At 41.2% G+C, this 23,028-nt stretch overlaps 1 protein-coding gene across 1 annotated transcript in view; it reads left to right on the plus strand.

Moving 5' to 3' along the window:
- Positions 1–14,381: 14,381 nt before the first annotated feature.
- LOC121080578 (microtubule-associated protein 1B-like) overlaps positions 14,382–23,028 on the plus strand; it is a 110,253-nt gene continuing 101,606 nt past the window's right edge. The window contains exons 1-2 of the mRNA XM_040578697.1: positions 14,382–15,153; positions 20,775–20,876. Coding sequence (XP_040434631.1) covers positions 14,724–15,153; positions 20,775–20,876 — 532 coding nt within the window. The 5' untranslated portion in view covers positions 14,382–14,723. The remainder of the gene's footprint in view (positions 15,154–20,774; positions 20,877–23,028) is intronic.

The raw sequence follows: 23,028 nt of genomic DNA on the forward strand, positions 1-23,028 counted from the left end.
AATGAAGCAGGGTTACAGATTGCAGAAGAAAAGGTTCAGCTTACTCAACCCTGGAAATACCTCGGCTGGCAGATTACTCAGCAGGAAATACGACCCCAACCTGTAGTTCTCAACAGCCTGAAAATTCGGACTCTTAATGATCTGCAAAAACTATTGGGAACCATTAATTGGTTGCGCCCTGTTCTGGGACTTACTACTGAGGATTTACATCCCCTATTTCAACAACTGAAGGGGGATCCTGATCTTAACTCTCCATGAACTCTGACATCAGAAAGCATTCAAGCTTTGAGGAAAGTTGCTAATGCAATCGAATGACATCAATGCTTTCGCCGGCTTTTAGATCAGCCTATGTATCTAGCTATCGTTCCCAGTGATTTTCAAGCCTTTGTTGTTATTTTTCAGTGGAACGAACAATCTTCAGATCCTTTGTGGGTACTGGAGTGGGCATTTTTACCGCATACCTTGCAAAAGACTGTAACCACAATAACTGAACTGTTTGCACATTTGATTCAATGAGGGAGAACAAGGCTCCAAATGATTAGTGGACAGGATCCTGATGTGATATATTTTCCTGCAACTACGGAAAACCTGGACTGGTTGTTAATGCAAAGCCATGATATGCAAAATGCATTAGCAGACTTTGCAGGTCAATTGTCTCTTCATTATCCTAAACATAAAATTTGGACTGATATTCAACATTTGCCCTTATACGGCCGACGATGATTTAGTGAGACACCAGTCAATGGCATCACTGTTTTTACAGATGCATCTGGAAAAACAAAGAAGGCAATAATTGCCTGGAAGAAACCTGCCGATTCTAAATGGTCAACTGAGGACCACTGTGTTCAAGGATCTACCCAGGTTATTGAACTTGTTGCGGTGAATATGGCTTTAGAACACTTTGCACAGGAGCCCTTGAATATTGTTACAGACTCCATGTATGTTGCTGGACTTGTGCAACGTATCGACTGTTCCTAACTAAAAGAAGTTTCCTATCCTCTACTCATGAAGGAACTTAGAACTCTGTGGACATTGGTGAATCATCGTACTCACGATGTTAGGACCCACACGGATCTTCTGGACCCATATTTGAAGGCAACAATGTAGCAGATTTCCACACTCTGTCTGCTGTTGTGCCTAACCTGTATGAACAAGCATGTATTTCTCATAGCTTTTATCATCAAAACGCACATGCTTTGAAAAGACAGTTCCAGCTCACTCTCCGACAGGCTCGGGACATCACCCTATCTTGCCCTGATTGCCAGACAGTGACCACCTTGCCCTCAAAGGAAGGTGTTAACTCGAGGGGTATACACTCTAATGAACTATGGCAATCCGATGTCACTCACTTTGCGGAGTTTGGGCGATTGAAATATGTGCATGTCTCTGTAGATACCTTTTCAGGTTATATTGCTGCCACGGCTCATGCCAGGGAAAAGAGTCATGATGTTTGCAAACATTGTCTAACATGTTTTGCCATCCTTGGCGTGCCCCCCAAAAAATAAAAACTGATAATGGGCCTGCTTATATAGCGCAACAAACTGCCAAATTTCTGCAGCAGTGGGGAGTTCTTCATACTACAGGAATTCCTCACTCCCCCACCGGTCAAGCCATTATTGAAAGAGCTCATTGCTCCCTGAAGGACATGTTAAAAAAGGGGGAGCAGGGATCAGGACTCTCCACAAGACCACCCTCAGAACAGTAAACCCAGGAATTTCCTCTATAGGCTTTCTGAACAATACCTTCTTGATTTGTGGGGACAGGGCCTGGATGGGAATTCCGGGCAGGGCAGTGGGGGGGAACCTTGTACATTTGGTAAGCTTGCTTTCTTTCACCCCAATGACTCGGCCGTTAGGGTATGGAAATTGCACCACTCTCCTAGAACAGCACAGCACAAACCTCACAGCAGACTGTAACTCTCAAGTTGAGCTCTGGAATAAAGCGCAACGCATTTTTGCTTCTCTAATCCCTTCTATAGGAACAGCACATGCTCTTAACTCACTTAATAAGTTAGGCTGCTGGCTTGCTAAAGCAAGTAATGCTACAAGTGCTGCTCTTTCTGGCTTATTAGCAGATGTTGATTCTGTCTATCATGCATCGCTACAGAACCAAGCTGCTATTGATTTCTTATTGTTAGCACAGGGACATGGGTGTGAAGACTTTGATGGGATGTTTTGCATGAATCTGAGTGACCACTCTGAATCAATTCACAAAAGTATACAAAACTTAAAAGCCTTAAACAAAGTTCTGCAGCAGTGCCAGGGGCGGGATGCCTTTGGTCTCTTCTCACGGCTGGGACACTTTGGGCCATGGGTCAAAAGTATTACAGGTTTTATTAAAATTGCCTTAACTGCCTTATTGATGTTTGCCTTATATCTCCTGTGCCTTTTTTCCTGTATTCAGCGTTTAGTTGACCATAGCATAAATCAGATCATGGTCACCCAGCTACACACAACCCTTGCTTTGTCGCAATTAACAAGCAAAAGAGAGGAGGATAGAGAATGTCTGAAGAGAGATATATGAGAGGAGGATGGAGAATGTCTAACCTGGCAGGAGATGAGAGAGCAGCTAGGTATTCTGAAGGAGGGTAAGAAATATAAACATGGTTATCTAGAGATAAATAGGTGTCTGCATGCTTGTAGTGATATATAGCTATGTAACTGCATGAATGGTTTCTGCCCTGAGCCTGGTGGTACATACAGCTGGAATTTGTATCTGGGCTCAGAGATATAAATATGAGTTTCTCTGTATAATAAAATAACAAACAAATAAACAAACAAACAAACCAAAACACAAATCAACCAGAACATTTTGAGAAACTTTTGTAGTTAACTACTGCATTTAATTCCAGTAACGATCTAAATGTGTCTGTTCAGTTGTTTGTTTAGTTTTAAGTTTTCATTGTATGCTTTCAGATTCTTTGAAAAGCAGTGATAACAGTTGAACAATTATCTGAAGCAAAACTTTGTTCTGCACAAATTCCACTTCCATGCTTCAGAATGGAGGCACGGTAGAACACTCGCCGAAGTGCAAGATTTCAAGAGCTTTTAAGTAGGTTTTATCTTTTTCTTTAGGATAGAAAATGTTTCTTAACAGCTTATATATAGAATTTACAAGTTAAGCACGATTTCTCATGCTCATTTATTTGATTAGAAGTTTCTGATAAAATATTTTCATAAAATTTCCATAGCTTATTGCATGTTCTTATAAGTAATCATAAACCTATACATTGACCTCTGTATGAAATGCGCTGATAACAAAAGTTTTACATTTTGTAAACCTGATTGAAATGTAAAAATGTACACATAAAATAAGGCTAAAATTGGTAATTAAGTGATGAAAGAAAAAAAGGGAAAAAAAAAGAAAAAAAAAAGGAATGAACAGTCCATAACATGTTAAAGCAAACTTTTGAAAAACAAAAAGGGGGAATTATAGGGAACAGAGACAGTGGGATGGTTGACATTGATAATGTGAAGCTGTGGCCTTGCTTTGACTATGTGCAGCTGTGATCCTGCAGCAAAGAGGTAAATAACTTTGAGGGAGTATGAGAAGAAACCCGGGTGAGACAGAAACAAAGGAGGAATGTGATCTCACCTCTAGAAGATAAGGAAACAGCGTGAACAGCAGAGAGTAGCCTATAGCGAACAGCAGCTGGGCATGTGGACAGTAGAGTTTGACCAATAGTAAAGCTTTTAGCAGTGCATGTACAGAGTATTTACTTATAAAAGCTGTAACTAACTAACAATAAATGTATTTGCTTCAATGTCCTTGCAAAGTCTGTGCCTCGTACACCACACAAGTTGGAGATAGGTTAGATACTCCTGATTAGTCCTTGTACGCTTGTTGCTGGTGCAGTGGTGGATGGACAGGCCAAACCTTCAGTGGCATGATGCAGAGAGGGAGGCAGGGGTCTGCAAGCAATCTTGAGAAATTTCTCCCCAAAGGAGTGGAGTTCAGAGAGAACACAGTAAACTCAGTCTGGAAAATGCTTACTCATGGGAGCATCCCATTAGCTTTCAGACTTGGAGTCAAAGTATGTTGGCACTACTTGAAAAGAAGTTGAAGAGCAGCACGCTGTATAGCAATCCTGTGATGTGATGTGGTGTTCCTGCTTTGGATAAAGTCCTGTTGATTACAGCAGAGTGTTTTAGTGTGGTCTGTAAGTCCACGGAAATCTGTAGGTGCCCTCTCAGGGGCCATGGAAGGCAGCTCGGAAAATCTAGTCTGTTGTCTATAGGTTTAAATTCTCAGTGTGGCGATCTGCATCTCCACAAGACAGTCCATACATCTGATAAAAGCTGAAATTGCATTAAAATCATAAGGAGCTGTTTGATCAGTCTTACAATCCAGGAGGCAGTTAATGAGTGTAGTATATACTGGTCACCTTTCATAAGTTCCCAGAGGGGAAAATGAGAGCTGTTGCAGGGATCCTGAGAGTCGGGAGCTTGTGGAGGTGCTGACTGCATTGCCGGTGCTCTGCTCCATTGGGAAAGCAAAGGACTGCTGCTGCAAGAAATCATTCTGCTTTTCTGAGGGGATGAAGCGACTCTTTCGGGCAGTGACCACCTTGATTTACCTTTTGTGTGGTCCCTTGTATTTTGCAGGGTTGAGGCAGAAGGGGGATTGTACCAGAATCAACTCTCTCCCCTTTTTTTTTCCCAAATGATGAATTCCCATCCTATATCTGGGACACCGAATCTCCTGAGGAGAGAGCATGGGAAGAGATCAGCTTTAATGTTTGTTTAGATCCCTACTACATCTGTCCAAATCTCTTTCTACAGGTTCTTATCTTTTATTTATGCAATTACTTTCCAAATTCCATTCACAATGCCATAGCCCTCTTGCTATTGATCTCTTTCTTTACTTTTCCCCCAGTGCCCACAGCCTGAGAACAGCTATTATCACAGAAAGATGCACACTATCTGGGCATCTTTATTAGCCAAGCTAAACATGGCTTTTTCTTGATTTCATGTTGTTCTTAGTCAGAAACTTTTCCTTTTTATAATATTTCATAATCGTTAGTGTTTATCCATTTTCTGTGCTGATGGAACATGAGCTTTGCCAGTCAGCAATGCCTTTCAGAGCCAGACCAGCATGCTAGCCACCACTTGACCTTCTGAAAATACAATAGCAAAAAAGCTTATCAACCCTGATCATGCTTGGATCATAAATCCAAACCCCAGACTTCATAGAACTTTTCTGAGAGAGAAAATACCTCTTTGTCTATTTTGTTATAACTTCACCAATGTCCTTTGTATTGTTTCTCCCAGTCTTTTCTTCTTCTGTAAGGGCCCTTTATGAGAAAAGGCTTTGTTCATTGTCTGGATGCCAGGTTGCAGAGTGATTGTATCTTAAAATGTAGTGAGGAGACAACTAACACTAAATCTGGCTCTCTGAACTCACCTGCAAATCAATTCTGTAAACACCTGTCTGCAATGAGGAGCGTGCCCAAAGCCTCCCACATCTTAAAATTGGGGAAGAAGAGATCTCTTCAGATGAGTATGGGGGGAGTAAACAGCTTGGTGGAGTTTGAGCTGGTTGCAAAGGTGTTTTGTTGTGTATAGGTACATTCTGGGGCAGAACTTGGGGGTGGATAAGCAATTGTATATAACCACCACTTATTTATGCAATAAAGGATCTCACTTGGGGGCCTGTGCCTTCATATGTTATGTTCTTCTATTCATGACTCTTCTCAGTACTTTGAACTGTAAGCTTGTTTTAGCAGTTTTCTTCTAGATACGCTTTTACTGATCTTTCTATCATGGTCTTACTTTTCCATAAAAGTGGCCATGGGCAACTGATTAATACTACCCACTGAGGTGTTTTTAATATCAAAGGGTATTGAGATACTAATTGAACCTGAGGAAAATGCTGTGGTCAAACTAGAAGCCTGAACCTAGAGCTTTGAGATGTAAAATGAAAAGGTAATTAGAGACTCCTCAAAACTTTTAATTGAATGAATTCTCTGAAATTATTTTACTGTTGTTAAAAAAAGAATGTGTGAATGCAGGAATATAACAATGAACTATTTTGTGGTCCATGCATCATAAAGAATTGTTTGGGTGCTTTTTCTTGATGATGACAAAAGCTACTGTAACTGAACTTACCTAGTGCAAATCCTCCAAAGAAAGCATGCAGTGATTGTGATAAGGATGTCCAAATGTTACCGAAATCTCGGAATGAAGAACTTATCGACACCAATGTGATGTAGATAAGCAGACACTTCTTTATTGACGGCCAGGTGCGTGAGCGAGTCCTCTCACGATCAACGCACGCCAGGTCCCAAAAACAGATTCCATATATAGAACTTATTCATACATATTCATTAATTACTCATGCATAATCATAACATTTCCCATAAATCATTTACATACTCTCCTCCTATATCCGATTCTGCGCAATAAAGCTTAGAAAGGTCTAGAAATGGGTCTAGGGTATGATTTGGGTAGGTGGTATATGAGTTGGTGGTCGCGATCTCCCCCTGCCGGAATTACCTTTTACTAAAGTTCACAGTTTCTTGGCAGGCACCTACAAGCTGTTCCAGTCGACTCTCCCCAGTTCCCATTAATCTCATACTCTGACATTTCAATACACCTCTGCATACAGAAGACTGGTTAAGTACAAAGGAACCTTTCAACCCTAAAGTTATTACCTAAGTTTTCACAATAGTTCCAGGCCCTTCTTCTAGCCTTGGTACAGGACGTACAAAAGATCTCATAACTACTTCTACTATATAGCTGTAAGTTTTCTATAAAAATTTTTCTTATTCTTCTATATTTTAATTCTATTAAATGATTTTATAAAATCAATCAATCAATCTAATATAATCAATCAATCTTAACTTATTAACAAATCGATAACACAAATAAATAATACTGTTCCCTTAATTAGTGAACCTATTTCCTATTAGAATACTGACATGGTTTGTGGAATTGGGATTTTCTCAGTGATATGTGAAAACACAGCTCTGACCATGTGTTGCTAAAATCTGGAGCCTTTGTATTACCCAAAAATGGGGGTTACATTCTGCCTGTGCAATGTAATTCTATGATTTTGCTTGGAAAGGATATATTTCTTCATGCCTTTTCACAAAACTAAGTGCAACTGCAGCATAGTGTGTTTTATCCCTGAAATAGCAGCATTTCAGTGCTGGACAAAATTATTCCTGTATGTAGAAAGTTGTAATTGCAGAATTGTTGGGAGGAGAAAGAGACTTTACATATATCATGTACATCATATGTACAAATACATATTATTGTGCTACATAATGACAATATGATAGCTGCTATCTCAAAAGTGTGTATATAGAGTGATTGAAGTAAAATAAATCAGATCTGGCTAGTTTAAATCTTACCTTCCTTGATTTTTTGAAGACTACGCTATGACCTTTTAAATGTGGAATTTAAAAAGTTGTTGGAATAAAAAAAAACAACAAATAAAAAGTTCAAGCTATCTTGTGTAAAACTATGAAATATTTGGAAAAGATCATTAAAATAATGCTCCTTTTCTGCATTTGTGGAGCTATATTTTTGTATTGCAAATCATACTTCTCAGTAACAGCTCTAACATTGTCACTCTACTGCATTTGCAAAGAAGAAAAAAACTTTCCATATTTCAGAAATATGACATCAGGACTCAGGCATTACCCAAACAAGTTTTAATACAATGTCTGGCAAATGGGATACCTAACAAAAATCAGGACAATTCTTCGGGAGAAATTGTAGAGGACCCTTGCCCATCCCCTGGCATGGTTCCAGCTCCACAAGGGCTCCTGGGGCACTGCCATGGCAGGACCAGTAGAGACTTCCATGGGTGCAAGGCAAATACTGACTGTGACCCCCTGTATATCAGAATGCACAGTGGTGGTCTCTGCCCATTCCCAAAATAGGGATCCTTAAGCAAAATGCTCTGCTTGCTGCTCTTTCTGGGTAGCCCTGCTGCATGCCTTCTACTCAGGCCATTGAATAAATTCTGTAGTGTGACCCTTAGTCAGCAAATCCCAGCCTACTGAAAAATAAAGATGACAAGGAATGACTTATTAAAGAGCAGATAAAGTAGAAAGAAAGAAAAGACAGAGGAAAAACATCCTTAAATCATCTTTACTTTGTATGAGCCTATTGGAGTGCATGGAACAGACAGATAAAAAGACAGAAACCAAAGGGAAGCCAAAACCAAGCCAAAATGATGCTGCAAAATTGTACCGATAGTAATGTTGCTATTAAGCCACAATAGAAAGTGCAAGAAGATGGAAAGGAAGCAGATGGTCAGTCTTGTAGGTGGTCTGAATGAACAACGCTAGTGTTTTGTTTTGAGAGACATGTAAGAGGAAGTTAACCATTCCTCCTCTCTATTCTGTAAGCGTATCAAGTTCTATGGAAAAAGTACAAGGGTTTTTTTTAGTTGCCATGGTTAAAGAACTGGATTACTGTGGTAGTAAGACTAAAGGGTACATTTGTAGAATGACTAAAACCTGTTTAGGCAATATCAGAGTCACAAATTATTCTCATGGGAATAGGCCATGTTTCATTGTAACTTACTACACATCCTTAAGTGAAATCCAGAGTCACTGAAAGAGAATTAGAATGAAAGGCCACATCAAGACCCCTGCAGGAATGTAGTTTGCATGCATAAAAAGTCGTGGGCAAGGGCGCAGAATAATGCACTACCCTGGCCGCAGCTACAGATTATGTGAAGTCACTGTGGCCTTGAAGAACTGGGACGTTCCCAGTGCAGGACCATGATCTGCTGGACCTGTGCAGTAGGCAGATCCAGCAGTTCCCCAGTTTTCATGTTCATAAGCCTGTCAGTGCACTCTATGAAATAATGCTTGCCTGGATTTCTTTCTTCCTATTCTTTATGCAGTAGCAATATAGCATTTCTATTGTAGCGTGCTCAAGACAACATGAGAATAGACCCTTGTAAAATAATTAGTTCTAAATCTTACAAAACTAGCAGAGCTAGGCAACCTCTGCAAAGTATTTTAAAGCAGATCTTAAAGCTAGATGAGAATATCATGTAAAATATCTACTTGCTATTGGGTCCCCAGAAGCAGCTTTAGATGATTCAGCCTGGGAGGAAAATCAAAAAACCCACCCTTTTCTCTAGAGCACCTCTATGTGCCTTTGCCAACCAAGTAGCTAGGATACATTAGTGCGTGACTGAAAGCTAATAGATATTTTTCTTCTTTGTGCCTGCAGTGAGTTACAAGACTAATACCTGACATACAAGACAGCTGATGGTCTTCCAATGGGGCCACTGATAGGGTGTGCTACAAGGGCAGATGGGTTTCAAGCAGCCTGTGCCTAGGCTGAATGTAGGCTGTATGGTGGCCAACACCACCTTGCAGGAACTCTCAGCTTCTAGCCATCCTGATAATTAAGCATATGATAGTATAAATGTAGCAATTGAAACCCCATGGATTGATTTATCTCCCTCTTGAGTGAGCTCTAAAACTGGCTTGAAAAGAAGCATATGTTCAGCCTCTGCACAGCAGTGCTCCTCAGGCTGGTGTGATAGGAGAGAAATTATATTTTGTCCCTAGAAGCCAAATATAATTCTGTAACTTGTAGTCCTTCAACAAGAATTAAAAAACAATAGAACCCACTGCCTTAAACCCAAACTATATTCCATATCAACAGACCATTACTCTCTCTCTTGTTCAGAAGGGTTCAAAACTGCTCAATGGAAACTCAAAACTACTGCCTGATGTTTCACAGTCTTTTGCCATTAGTTTTGTTGATGATGATGTTTTAATTATACATCCAGCTTTGCAGTACAATGGATATCATTGCTTTCAATGTCTTTATTATCATTTATCACTGATTTCTAAGTGTCATTCCAATTAGAAAACAGGATCTAATTACTTAAAACTGCTTTATTTTCTCTCCAACAGTGGAGAAGAAATATTTTTATTTTCATGTAAAACTATGTGTTTTGCATAACAAATTTCAGGATAAATTTATTCAAAATAATTAATTTTGAATTTGTCTTTTTTTAATAGTCAAGAGGAAATTCCCTTTTTTTATCCATTTCATATTCACTAAAATGAAAGAAAGTATTTTTCCATTTTCCTCCTTTTTTTACTTCTAACTTTTTTTTCACTGAACAAAAAGGGAGAAATTACTCTGAAAAAAAATATTAACTTTTTCCATTAAAAACTAAAGCAAAATATTGCTTGGTGTTATTTTTATCTCACTTCGAGAAAGTTGAAAGTGAAAGAAAATGCTATTTTTAAAAGCAATAGTGTTGCTTTATTTTTTAAAAAAATATTTAACTCCCCCTTTTTTATGGGGGAAGTGGGAGGAGCAGGAAACAGCAGAAATACTGAATGGAATGGATATTTCACCACAAGCAAAAAACCCCTTTGCTTTTGTTGTTTAAAAATAGCCATTAAAATTGAAGTAATATAATTTAAAATACTTGAAATGAATGTCAGCCAAGTAATTTTTATTTAGCATGTAGTTAAACATAAACCTTGCCATCTTTAAAAAGTAAAGTAGGTATTTCCCCTCTTAAAATGTCTTTCCCTGAGTCTGAGTCCCTTGCTGCTCACTGAGGTACAGCACTCTCATGCTCCTGGCTTTTGCTATATTACTGCTGCAGGAGGAGCTCCTCCAGCAGTGCCAGCTTGAGGATACTTTTGTTAGGGATGAGGATATCTCCCTGTCTAAAAATATGGGGGAAGGGAAGAGGAGTTGTCTTTATGAACCACACGTCTTGGCTCTTGCAGGGACATACAGGGCTCCTGACTAATGTCATGGCCAGTGGCTGCAGAATGACACATCTGCTCTGCTAGGGTCGGGGTGACATGCTGACTGTCCCTCTGTGCCTGTGCTGCTGCTGCGTGCTCTGCTGAGTTGTCATAAAGGAGCAACACAAGGAGGTGAGTCTGGGAGGTAAAGGCTGAACCATGTGGGGATGGTAGAGTTGCTGACTGCAGGAAATGAGGAGTCTAGGGCCACATATGAGGGAGTGGGAGTATTGAGAGTCACACTGGGAAGACATCAGGTGAGGTACAAAATGGTATTGTATTTGCTATAATATTGGTTGCATATTCTTGACTTCATCATGCTACAGGAACACTTTTTTACTGTGAGAGTGACCAAGCACTGGCACAGGTTGTCCAGAGAGGTTGTGGAGTCTCCCTCCTTGGAGATATTCAAAAGCCATCTGGACATGGTCCTGGGCAACCTGCTCTAAGTGGCCCTGCTTGAGCAGGGGAGTTGGACCAGATGACCTCCAGAGGTCCCTTCCAACCTCAGCTATTATGTGATTCTGTGATCTCTGGTGTAGGATGACAAAGCTTCGTCTCTAAAATGTTATGTCTTATTGCCTTGCCTTATGAAAATCTACTTACTTCATGAACTCACTTCATGACTCATTGTGCAGTCTTCAGATTAACATTTCACTCAGTGAAGACAGACTATGTAAGAACCTTCTGAACCACTTTGCTGTCATTAAAGTTCTTAAATTGGTCTGAAGTAATGCACATGGATATGTATTTCTTTTATGCTAGGAGTGACATCTTGCCTTGGACAAAGGGCCAGCCTAAGGGTTTGTGCATCACTGAAACCTCATTTAAAACTTGAAGATAGGACTTGAATAAAACCTGAGTATTAGTAGGTAACAAATGGCACACACCATCAGGAAGTACGTTCTAGTTTTAGACTTCAAGCACTTTATTTAAAATTTCCTATTTACTTTAAAAAAATACCAGATCTGGAAGAAAAATACAGCTCTATGTGTAATATTTGACTATTTTAAATTGTGGGATACCAATTTGGTATTAAACATACTAAAAGAACAAAACCAAACCAAACCAAAGCAAAAAGAAATCCAGACAGTAGTGGGTATCAATCATTGTCTCTTTAAAACAGAAAGACATATTCCATAGTCCATATGTGTTTTGCTATTTTATCGACTGAAGTGGCATATCTATGTGATTTAGCTGCAGCTAGGAAGCTGGTATCACTTTCAAACATTGAGGGTCACGTGACACTGAGTCAGTTTTATACAGCATATCTCCACATTTCACCCAGTAGTGGATCTGTTGATATGCTCCATATTGCAGAATAAAAATGGGTTTCCAGATACAGAAAGATGATGACAAACAAAACTACTGGAGTGAGACTCCAACAGAGCAAGTTATAGTGTCAACACTGACCATGGAGCTGGGAACCTACAGCTTTCTCAGAAACACATCCATGAGGTTAAAGCATCTTTACTTGTCTGACTTCCATCTCAGATGAAGCAGCATATGCTTGTGAATACATGAGAGCAGAGGTCTGCTCCCCTTAAAGACTGTAGCACAAGACCATTTTCTTCCAAAGGCAGCTTCTTGTCCTTAGGGTTTTAATGTGTGAAATGTCTCCCGTCACAATACAGTTTGACTGTAACTGTTCCCCTTTTATCATACCGTGTTCTAGCTGCATATTCTTATACAGAGCAATATAAAATAGAGGACTACCTCAGCAGGCTATTTCAATTATATTTGTATTACCTACCTGTATGTAAGCATTTTATTCTTTGACACAATACATTCATTTCACCTTTTACTTTTCAAATCCACAGACAATTTTCCAGTTATGTATGTATTCATTCTTTCTTAAAATAAGTGCTAAAAAGCACATATAATGCATTTTGTATACTGGCATGCGTTACTCAGAGTAATGCATTTAACCTGCTGTGCTTGTGAGGCAAGTAATTTTTTTACCTTTATGTCCGGGAACCACTACCAGTCTATTCTATAACCAGTTAGCAAGTCTCCTTGGAAAGTCCCTTCCACACTCCAGAGACCAGATGCTCTTGTTGGTGATTGAAATAAAGGTATATCCCAAAGCTATGTATTGCAGTGGGAGAAGCCAGAAGCTGGCTTCCTCCAGTGGGCACCATGTGGCAAGTCTTGAGGGTATCTATAATTAGAATACAGACTATTAGGGCGAGGGTCATATATAGGACATGGCCACAGAGGAGTGGACATTATTTCTAGGTAGACATCTATACTATCTCATGGAAACTGCCAGGCTCAGTGAAGAAACGAAACACCAGTCACAGCTGGGCTCAGACAAATGGGGGTACCCAAAGAGCAACACTATACCCATGAATGCCTTGCCAACTTTAGAACTGCTACTAGTTCTTCTGCATCTATGCCATTACATTTGTTCTATTAGCACTGTCAGCTCTAGTGAAGAATGAGCACAACTGCTCTTTATCACTGTGTCATCTCAGCCACCTGACCTGGCTGTAAAAATGTTTGTCTGCAGTCTACAACCTTCAGTGTAATGGCAGCTCAGAAAAATATTCTACTTTGGATGCAACATCCAAATACATCACACTATTAGTTAAGGCTCTAAATGCTGTATTTACACAGAAGAACTATTCATATTAAAACCACTAGGTGCTATAGGCAGATATAACATTATATAATATTAACCAGCACCTACAACAATGGGGTTTCAGTCTTTGTAGGTTCCTCTAGATAAATAAGACATGTTAATTAGAGTAAGTCCAGTATGCCCTGAAACAAAATACATATCCTAAGAAAACAGGACTGATGTATTGGTTCATCCAGGCAAGTGCTCTGTGTTTCTCAGGAGCAGGCAGGGAATTTGAGCAGTCAGTACTGGAAGGAGTTGTACACAGAGGAAGTGGGACCAGAGGTTATCTTAAAAAACAGGCTATAAAAGTTTATATCCTTTCCTAGGTCACAGTGAAATTTCTCCCACAGCACTTTAGCCATATAAACAAGATGCTTAGTGTAAACCAGTGCCTGGTTTCTGTCAGTAAAGCAAGAGGAACACTTTAAAGAGGTTGATTTATCTCAGACTGCTCTATCCCATTTTAGGGGAGGATAAAACACTTTTAGGAGGTGATTGAATTTCTCTCTTGAGTGGGTCTCTGAGTATTGGGGAGCAGATATCTAACTTTTATGTGGTAATCAAAAGGAAATCAAGCCTTTCTTTTGGTAATTGTAGATGTTTTCTGATACCATTGCTCCCTGGAGTTGCTTGAGCCTGGTCAAAATTAGTTATTTAAAGCCCTTCGAACTTCTGGAGCCTTCAAAGTATGGATTTTAGCAGCTTGTCCAGAAACAGTGCTTTTCTGGGGTAAGTCATATATCCACGGGCCTTGAATACGTGCAGAAAACCTATGTTTGAATTATTAAATTAACTGCTTTCAAACAAAAAAAAAAAAGGTAACGAATATTTAGATTGCTAGTTCAGAGGGGGGGAAACATGGCTCAAATTTGGCTGCAGTGCTACAGCAAGATGCAGATTGGACTCTTGGCCTTGGATAGTGGAGCTGCTTTTTACATCCAGCATCAGTGGTACAGCTGTAGCCCTGATGCTGGCTTTTCCCAGATGAGCTCACCAGGTTTGCCAAGGCATCACCTGCAGCTCCTCATGGCACAGCCACCATGCTTCAAGGCTGAAACCCTGAGAGGGCCTTGAGGAGCGGGAAATGGCTAAGCCAGCAGAGTGAGGCCCTGGGGAAACAAAGGACATGGGCCGACCAAACCAGCAGGGTAATACAGCAGGAGGGCACAGGAGAAGGGCGTGTGTGAGGGCCGCGGGGGCAGCGCCGGCCGGGGTAGCGCGAGCGGAGAGGTCACACAGCGGTCCAGAGCGCACCCTGAAGCCGCCCTCTCGTCGGCCCTCGGAGCATTGTCCGCCACCAGCGTCCTTCCTGCTTCTGGGGGCCGCTGCGGGGAGGATTTGCCGCAGATGACATCAGCTGTGGATGCTGAAAAAGTGGCTGTGCGGGGATGCGCCGGCTTCCCCTCCTCCTCCTTTTCTTCTTTTTCCTGCTGCTGCTGCTGCTCCTCCTCCTGGTGCTCCTCCTCCTCGCCAGGCCCCTGCCCTGCACCGTCTCCGTATAAAAGGGATGCCGCCTCCTCACCCCCCGCCTCTAGCAGACCCACCATCGAGCTGCCCTTCTTCCCTCCCCAGCGCCCCGGAGCCGCGGGGAGGAGCAGGGCGCTCGCCATGGCTACCGTGGTGGTGGTGGAAGTGGACTCGGAACCATCCTGTAGCATCCTCAACCCTACTTTCCTCTCGCATCGCTTCCTGGACAGCAAATATTACCTGCTGGTGGTCATCGGCGAGCTGGTGACCGAGGAGCGCCTGCGGCGGGCTATCGCCAACATCGAGCTAGGTGAGGCAGTGGGGAGCGGGGCCACCGCAGGCAGCGCCGGAGCCCCCACCCCGCCGACGCCTTCCCCTCGGAAGCGGCCGCGGCGGGGCGCCGCGGAGGGCAGGCAGCCGCCCCCCTTTTCTTCCCTTTCCGCGCGGGGCGAGTGGGGGCGCTGTCCGGGCTCGGTCGGCGAGGCGGCGAGCCCGGCTGCCCCTTGCTCATGATCTGGGCGATACAGATACATATACATACATACACACACACACGAGCTGCGATGTTGTGGTTTCTTTTTATTTTACGAGGGGCTAGTCGTCCCGTCTGCGCGCACGCCCCTCCCGCCCCACCGAACTCGGAGCCCCTCCGTCGGGTGGGAGCGCCGGAGAGCCGCCCGCAGCGGTCAGCGGCTGCGGACCGGGCCCCGTGCAGCGTCTGGCGGCGGCAGCTTCCTGCTGCCGCCCGCACAAAGATCCGCAGTCAGCTCGGCGCGTACTGCGCACCGCTGTTCATCCCCAGGAGCGTCTTCCCCGCCGCTAGTAGAGGGGAATGGGGCAAGCCCCCTCCTCACCATTGTTGGTGCGGAGGGGCTGCGGCAGAAGCCGAGCGCCCGCAGCGCCGCTGAGCCCGTCTGCCCGGAGACAGCGGCGGGTGGGCGTGGCGCAGTCCGCACTGCGGTCCCTATGGCAGCCCAGAGCGGACAAAGGGCAGCTGCGTCGCCGAGAAAAACCTGCGTCTGAGGCTGGGGCAGCCGGGCTGGGGGGCGGCTGTTCAGCGTTTCCCTCTGTTCCCCAGCAAACCCTTTACCCCCACCGCGAAACCAAACCAGCGGGATTCAAGGCGTTTTCTTTCTCAGTGGCAAAGACTCCCTGAGCAGGAATGCAGCTGTGCCTATTGTGTCTAACTTTCGACAACGAGTCTTTTCTCTTGGCTGGAGAATTTTTCAGGACCTAAGTTTTATATGCACATAGATATATTTCAATAAAGAAAAAGATATGGGTAATAAGACTAATACCTGAGTGCTCAGCCTCATTATTGTCCAGCTACGGGATGCTATAACCCGCTGTTTATTTGTCCTTTTCCTAAGATGGCAATACAGGAAGTTATCACAAGTGAAATGAGTTTTATAAATTCTTGATGTGGTTTCTGATACAGTAGATTGCAGTGTACATGGAGAGGGGGGGAAAAAACATCGTTGCCATAATAGTTGTATGAAGCACAAAGAAAATTATTGCTGGGCCCTATAGCTTGTTAAACTCAATTGATACATGATTTTGTAATATATTTTTGTTCTGGGCTGGTGAAAACAGAAACCTGCCGTTGTTAGAAGGGAGAAAAAGACCTTGAAAGGGGAATTGGTAGCAGCCTTGCCATGTAGGTGTGGTTCGGCAGTCCAGCTAGGACTTAATTCACCTCTATTGTTGTTTTCTCAACTAATGTTGCTTTAGTTGGCTATTTCTCTTGATTCTTTTTTCCTGACTGTTTGTGGTAAAGGGCTGCCTTGTCACAGCTAACCAGCTTCACTGTGACCTGTTCATCTTTATTGCTACCATTGTCTCCTAGGGAGAACAACTGAGACAGATGCTTTGTCATTCAAAGCCTCTTCAGCATTGCGCTTTGCTAATGCTATTTATTTTTTGGTTGCATCATAAGTAAATTGGCTGCATTTAATTAAATTATTAAAATTTATGGAGCAATTAGATAACTTATGCCTTCAAGATATTTGATGTCATCCTTCCTCTGAAGAAATGCTCTTCAGTCTCTTCTTGAAGCTTCTATTATACAGTTGCTGCTGCATAGCTCTGTTGCTGCTACCTCCTGCCACTAAGCATAACACCCACTTACAGTTTTAGATGTTCAGAGGGAATGCTTTGACCTTTTTATTTATCATTTTGGATTAGAAGTCACCTCACTGCTCCTGGTGTCAGACAATCTGTTTAGGATTTTGCCTGCTAGGAAAAAACCTTAGATCAAATTTTGAGGTGCATTGTTCTGGATGAGTGTGCTGGGAATCTGAAGCTCGATTTGTACGAGGCAAATATGGGCTTGACTAATCTCCTTCTCATTGAAAAGTATGCTGTGGTTTGGAAAAAATGGATTATTTTAGCATTTATTCTCAACAAAGCCTTAAATGTGTTTAGGGTTCTTGATAACTCTGCCTCACAGTCTTCTCTGGTACATCTCCTAAGTACCATCACTGAAAAGTGTGGATTCATGCGTTAAACTGCAGCACAACATGTCAAAGAGAACATCTGCTGGTAACACATCAGTGGTGTGATGCTATGAAACCTGGTGGAATGCAGAATCATTTCTTAATATATCATGAAGAGGGAATGGTGTGGCAAGCTGCATTTTCAGTAATTACGTTTAGGATGTCACTTTGCTAAGGGAACATCCAACCCACTGTCCACCAAAAAAGGAGGGAGTGAAGCTTCAAGATTTTTCCACTGATTCAGCAGATGCCACTGGGTATGCCCTGTCTGCCAAGTCCTGTATCTGGTGGCATTGCACTCCTAAGCATGCAGAAAGAAATAGCTCAAGTTCAGTCATACTTCCAGTAGTTACTTCCATGCTGTTAATGATAGATCATTGGATTGACCTTGGATTTTAATTCCAGAATTACCTCTGTTCTACCCAAGCCTGATTTGGTTATATAATAAATTATACTACATTATAATGTATATGCATAATTTTTGCATCCAGACTGCTGAATCATGCAGCTGCAGATTTGGGATATTCTATTCAAATCCCAACTTCAGCTTCTGGGACTACTGTGTGCATGGTATGTCTAGGCTTTTTCTGTTTGTTAGTTTAATTATTTCACATTGAGTCCTGTATTTTGGATATTGTCTGGATCAGCAGTCTGATTATGCCTAATTAGAATCTTAACCCTACTGCAAATTTGGATTCACGACAAAAGCAGCTAGAGATGGATGCTGGACAGATCTTATCATTAGCAGTATTGCTGAATCATATAGTCCATGTTACTTAATTGACCTCTGGAAAGCTTTGTAGTCTGCCCACACAAGCTTGCTGTCAGAGGCCAGTGAGCTGTTTATCTTCTAGCTTCTTGAAGTTCAGCACTTGTTCATTCAATGTACTTCACCTTTGTGATGAATGTCAGTTTACTAGTCATAGTTTTCATATGTGCTGCACATATGTGGTATTATATCATCTTTACTTTCTTGCTCTCAAATATTCCAACACCTGGATAATGTTAAAGCCTGCTGAGCTATATTTGCCTGCCAAAACTATGCTCTAAAAATGCACCATATGGCCAATCGATTTTTGATAAATTAAAATAAGGAGACTTACAGAAGAGGCTCACTGCTTATGCCTCTGAACAATGATGCATAAAGTGGGAAGTGTAAGTGGCTGGTTATAGTTCAGGGTTTGGTTTTTTTTCTCGAGTGGTTATGAAACACACAGGCAATACTGTATTTCCAAATGTATTTAGTTTCAAATGGCAACTACTTAATAGCTGGTACCATATCCCAGTAAGAAGCATGCTCCTGCCTGTCAGAAGGATGCTGACAGGGAAAAGCCCTGGATGAATTCTCCCTGAACATGCTCTTGAAATACAGATGTTCATATTTGCATGGAGAACCTACCTAGAGCTGCAATGCAAGACTAGCAGCACAGATCTGGTTTCTCTGTTCTTCCCCCTCTTTTTCCTCCTCATCCTTAAGCCCTACAACATGGCTTCTTCCAGTTCGAGGCTTGACATTACTGCTACCTTGAAAGAGAATAAAGCATGAGAGGCAGCACTGGCAGTAAAGTTCACAGCCTGAAATCTTGACAGAGTTACCAGCAGAAGTCTTAGTGCAAGTCTCATGGTAAGGGATTGGCCACACACCTCTTCCAAAAGGTACCAAACCCCAAAGTGATTTAACTCAACATTTTCATGCAAAGATGTGGTCAGACATGTGAGGACAGGCCACTAGACACTTCCTCATCTGCAATCCCTTCTGCATTTGCAAGCTAATTTGTGTAAGTGTAATGATATTCCTTTAGGAAACCACCCCACACACCCCCAATCACCATAAATGTCAAATCATAGAATGGTTTGGGTTGGAAGGGACCTTAAAGATCATCCAGTTCCAACCCCCCTGCTATGGGCAGGGACCTCCCACTAGACCATGTTGCTCAAAGCCCTGTCCAACCTGGCCTTGAGCACTTCCAGGGATGGGGCATCCACAACTTCCTGGCCTTGAGCACTTCCAGGGATGGGGCATCCACAACTTCCCAGGGCAACCTGTGCTGGTGTCTCACCACTCTCACAAGTAAAGAATTTCTTCCTAGTATCTAATCTAGATCTACCCTTTTTCAGTTTAAATCCATTCCCCCTTGTCCTATCACCACATGCCCTTGTAGAAAGTCCCTCTCCAGCTTTCCTGTAGGCCCCCTTTAGGTATTAGAAGGCTGCTAGAAGGTTTCCCCAGAGCCTTTTCCAGGCTGAACAACCTCAACTCTCTCAGCCTGTCTTTCCAGGAGAGGTGTTCCAGCCCTCTCATCCTCTTCATGGTCCTCTGGACTCACTCCAGCAGGTCCATGACCTGTTGTTGGGGGCCCCAGAGCTGGATGCAGTACTCCAGGTGGGGTGTCATGAGAGCGGAGGGGGAGAATCACCTCCCTTGACCTGTTGGCTATGCTTCTTTTTGATGCAGTGTGTTGGTGTTAAAAATCACAGCAGTACCTGGACTTACCAGTAGTGCAACTGCCTGATCGTTATTTTTGAATCAAAGCAAGAAAACTATAGAAAAATCTTGCAACATGTTCTACTTTTAATTTGTTTTGGGCTTTTTGTGTTTTTGTATTGTTGGTTTTTTTAAAAAATTAGTCATCAAAATCTTATGGTAGGAAACTATAAATTTGTCTTGGCTGCTATGTTTTTTTTTTTTTTCCTGGTCAAATTTCAATCCTTAAAAATATATTTTGGAATAATACATTTTATGATCATGTACATGTCAAGCGTCTCACCTTCTAAGTAGCTGGGAGGAAAAATGGTAGGGAATAGTGATGTGATTTTTATTTTTTAAAAAAAAAAAAGTCAAGCATAGCATTTTAAAATCTCAAAACTAGAATTTTGATATTTCATAAATAACAGATCACTTAAATTTTAATTTAAAATATGGGATGCTTCAAAGCTTTTGAATGAAGAAGTCATCAATTTAATAGTTAGTATTTAAATATTAATTTGGAACATACTATGTGATTCTGTCTTTTTTTCCTTGGACAGACGAATACAATGGTGTTGTAATAGAGCTAATGTATCCCTGGAGTGATTCACTCTTTTCAGTTTTATAAATCAGTGTATTGCTATTTTAAATTCAATTCCAGGGCATCAATAACTTCCCATAACATGACTGCTAGGATGTGGGAACCAGCAGTCCTAAAGCAGAGGCCTTAAAGGATTGTTACCTTTTGGAAAGGCAGATTTCCTCTTGCTTGTGACTGATCCCTGTCCAGAGTGCTTCTTCTGAGTAATCAGCACCTTGCAAAGGATAGCTGCATGGCTTAAAGGGAAAGGAGGCTGATTTTGGAATTTAGAAATATGCAAATAACATTAATGTCAATGGAGAAAAAATCAATTAAAACTTCCAGTGTTCATATATCAAGCTAGATGTGTTTTGCATTTTGAATTTTAGGAATCCGATCATGGGACACAAACTTGACTGAATGCAACTTGGATCAAGAACTGAAACTTTTTGTGTCTCGCCATTCAGCTCGATTCTCTCCTGAAATTCGAGGTGAGTTTTTGAAAGTGTTTGGCAGTTTTGTTTTTTATGTATTTTTTAAGAGTAGCATTAATAAATACTTGCAGGTATTGGATGGCCCACTTCCATTTGTGATTCTTTACAATGAATACTTTTTTCTATTTTTAAAAATATGGCTTGAAAATAATAGTTTATTTTAACTTTCTGACAACAGGAAATGTCTGAAACTTTAAAATAATCAGACTTTTAGGTTAGCTTCATGTTTACTTTTATTACCATGATTACTTTGGCAATAGATGTTAGTTTTAGGGCCCCATTAAAATTAAGTGAAACTCACTTTTTGACTGAACAGTTTGTTCATGTAGCACCAATCTAGTAGTCCTGGAGACTGAAGCTGTTCCTCACTGTGGTAGGTAGAACACATACAGAAATTAACCTGAAAGGTTAGCTCTACAGTTTGATAGAGTCAGAAATGGTGTCACGGCTGTTGTACGAGTGTGGCTCAAGCCCGTTATTTGTTCCCAAAGGGCTTGGACTCTTTCTTGGTATGAAAAAGCCGAGGAGTGGAGAGTGTACTTTGACTCACAGGAACTTTCTTTGGCTTGTATGAAGATATTAGAATTTTACAGGGCTCATGAGACTAAATCTTCTCTTCTGCTGGCTTTTCAAGCCTGTTAAAGGAAAAACTCACACAGATGTGGGTAATGCTAGGCTTGCTTTAATCACAACTCAGATTTGGGCCACCACCTCAGTGAGTGGCAGAGAACAAAGGGATACAGCACAGTTTATATACACTTATCAAATCATTAGTCAATGTCTGAAGTTTTTAGAAGTTTCCTTTGGTCTTGTCAGTTCTGCAAATCCATCATCTGACCCAGTCCCAGTTGATTCATCTATTCAGTTCCAGTCTCTGCCTCGGTTCCAAGGTCCTCCTCAGATCATGATCTTCTTTCTGCCTGCTTTAACTCACACAGTCCTTCAAGCACACTTAGTCTTTGAACAAGCAATTCCTATTCACATATACTACTTTTTTCTAGAAACACATGTGTTTCTGAGAGCACCTGTGTAAACAAATTGATCATCTATTGTTTCTCTATTCTCCCACTGATTAACTGGACTGGGTTTTAAACCAGCCTTGGATTAGGGGTATACAAGGGCTGAAGCCAGGTTCTGCCATTTAGCAGCTTCAGCACTTTAGATTTCTTAATTCAAAATACTTTTTTTTTTTTTAACAAAGCCTGTCTTTCCTTTAGAGGATTCATAAAATAAATTAAAAAAAAAAAACAACAAAATTTTGTGAAGTGTAAAACCTGATTTTATTCTGAGTGCACGGGAGTCAAGTATTTGGTAATTTTTCTAACATCTCATTACTTTAACACAAATGCTGAGTATGTGTGAAATTAATCTTGGTTTTCATGTAAAAATATATAGCCTTCTCCAAGGAGTAAAGGTTGCTTTCATTGGTGAAATTATTGTGGCCATGTGCACATTGACTACTACAACCTAGTATTGATGAATGTTATAAACTCTGGCTTCAGGAACATCTCTTAAGTATGGTGGAAAGAGCTATGAAATGTTGTATCATACTACTGCATCACATTCCTGAGTTTAGTTGTTATACACTGTTGACAAAGAGATCCTGACATCTTGCTAGCATGACATCATTCACCTGATCATCTTGAGTAATATACCAAAATGTCTTGTGTCTTCTTCCTGCAGCACAGATTATAGCAGATTTTGCCATATCTCCCCATATATAAAGAGAGTAAAACATTGCCAGATTTAAGAAAAAAATATACCTCTATGATTCTTCCCTTGGTTTGTAAAACAACAGAACCAATACAAGAATACTCAGTAGTTCCTGAATTACATAAAGTAAACTCAGGCCTAGAATACATATCTTTCATTTCAATTTAAATATCATGAAGCCAATTCAACTTCTCAGTGATATCAGTTGTCTCATTTTACAGAGAGGGTATTCTGATAAGTGAAATTAGCAGAATTTATCTTTAAGTAATGCAATATGCAGTGCAACTTATTTTTAACATGTATGTGTTTTATTTTTAAATGTCAGGAAAAAAAATCTTGTGCTTCTTGTTTAGCAAAAATATTCCAGTGTGTCTAGTTTTTTGGGGTTTTTTTTTTGCTGTCTTGTTTAGATGATACCTCTTGATAGCATTGCATG

The sequence above is a fragment of the Falco naumanni genome, chromosome W, assembly GCF_017639655.2.
Source record: "Falco naumanni isolate bFalNau1 chromosome W, bFalNau1.pat, whole genome shotgun sequence".
Lineage (NCBI taxonomy): Eukaryota > Metazoa > Chordata > Aves > Falconiformes > Falconidae > Falco > Falco naumanni.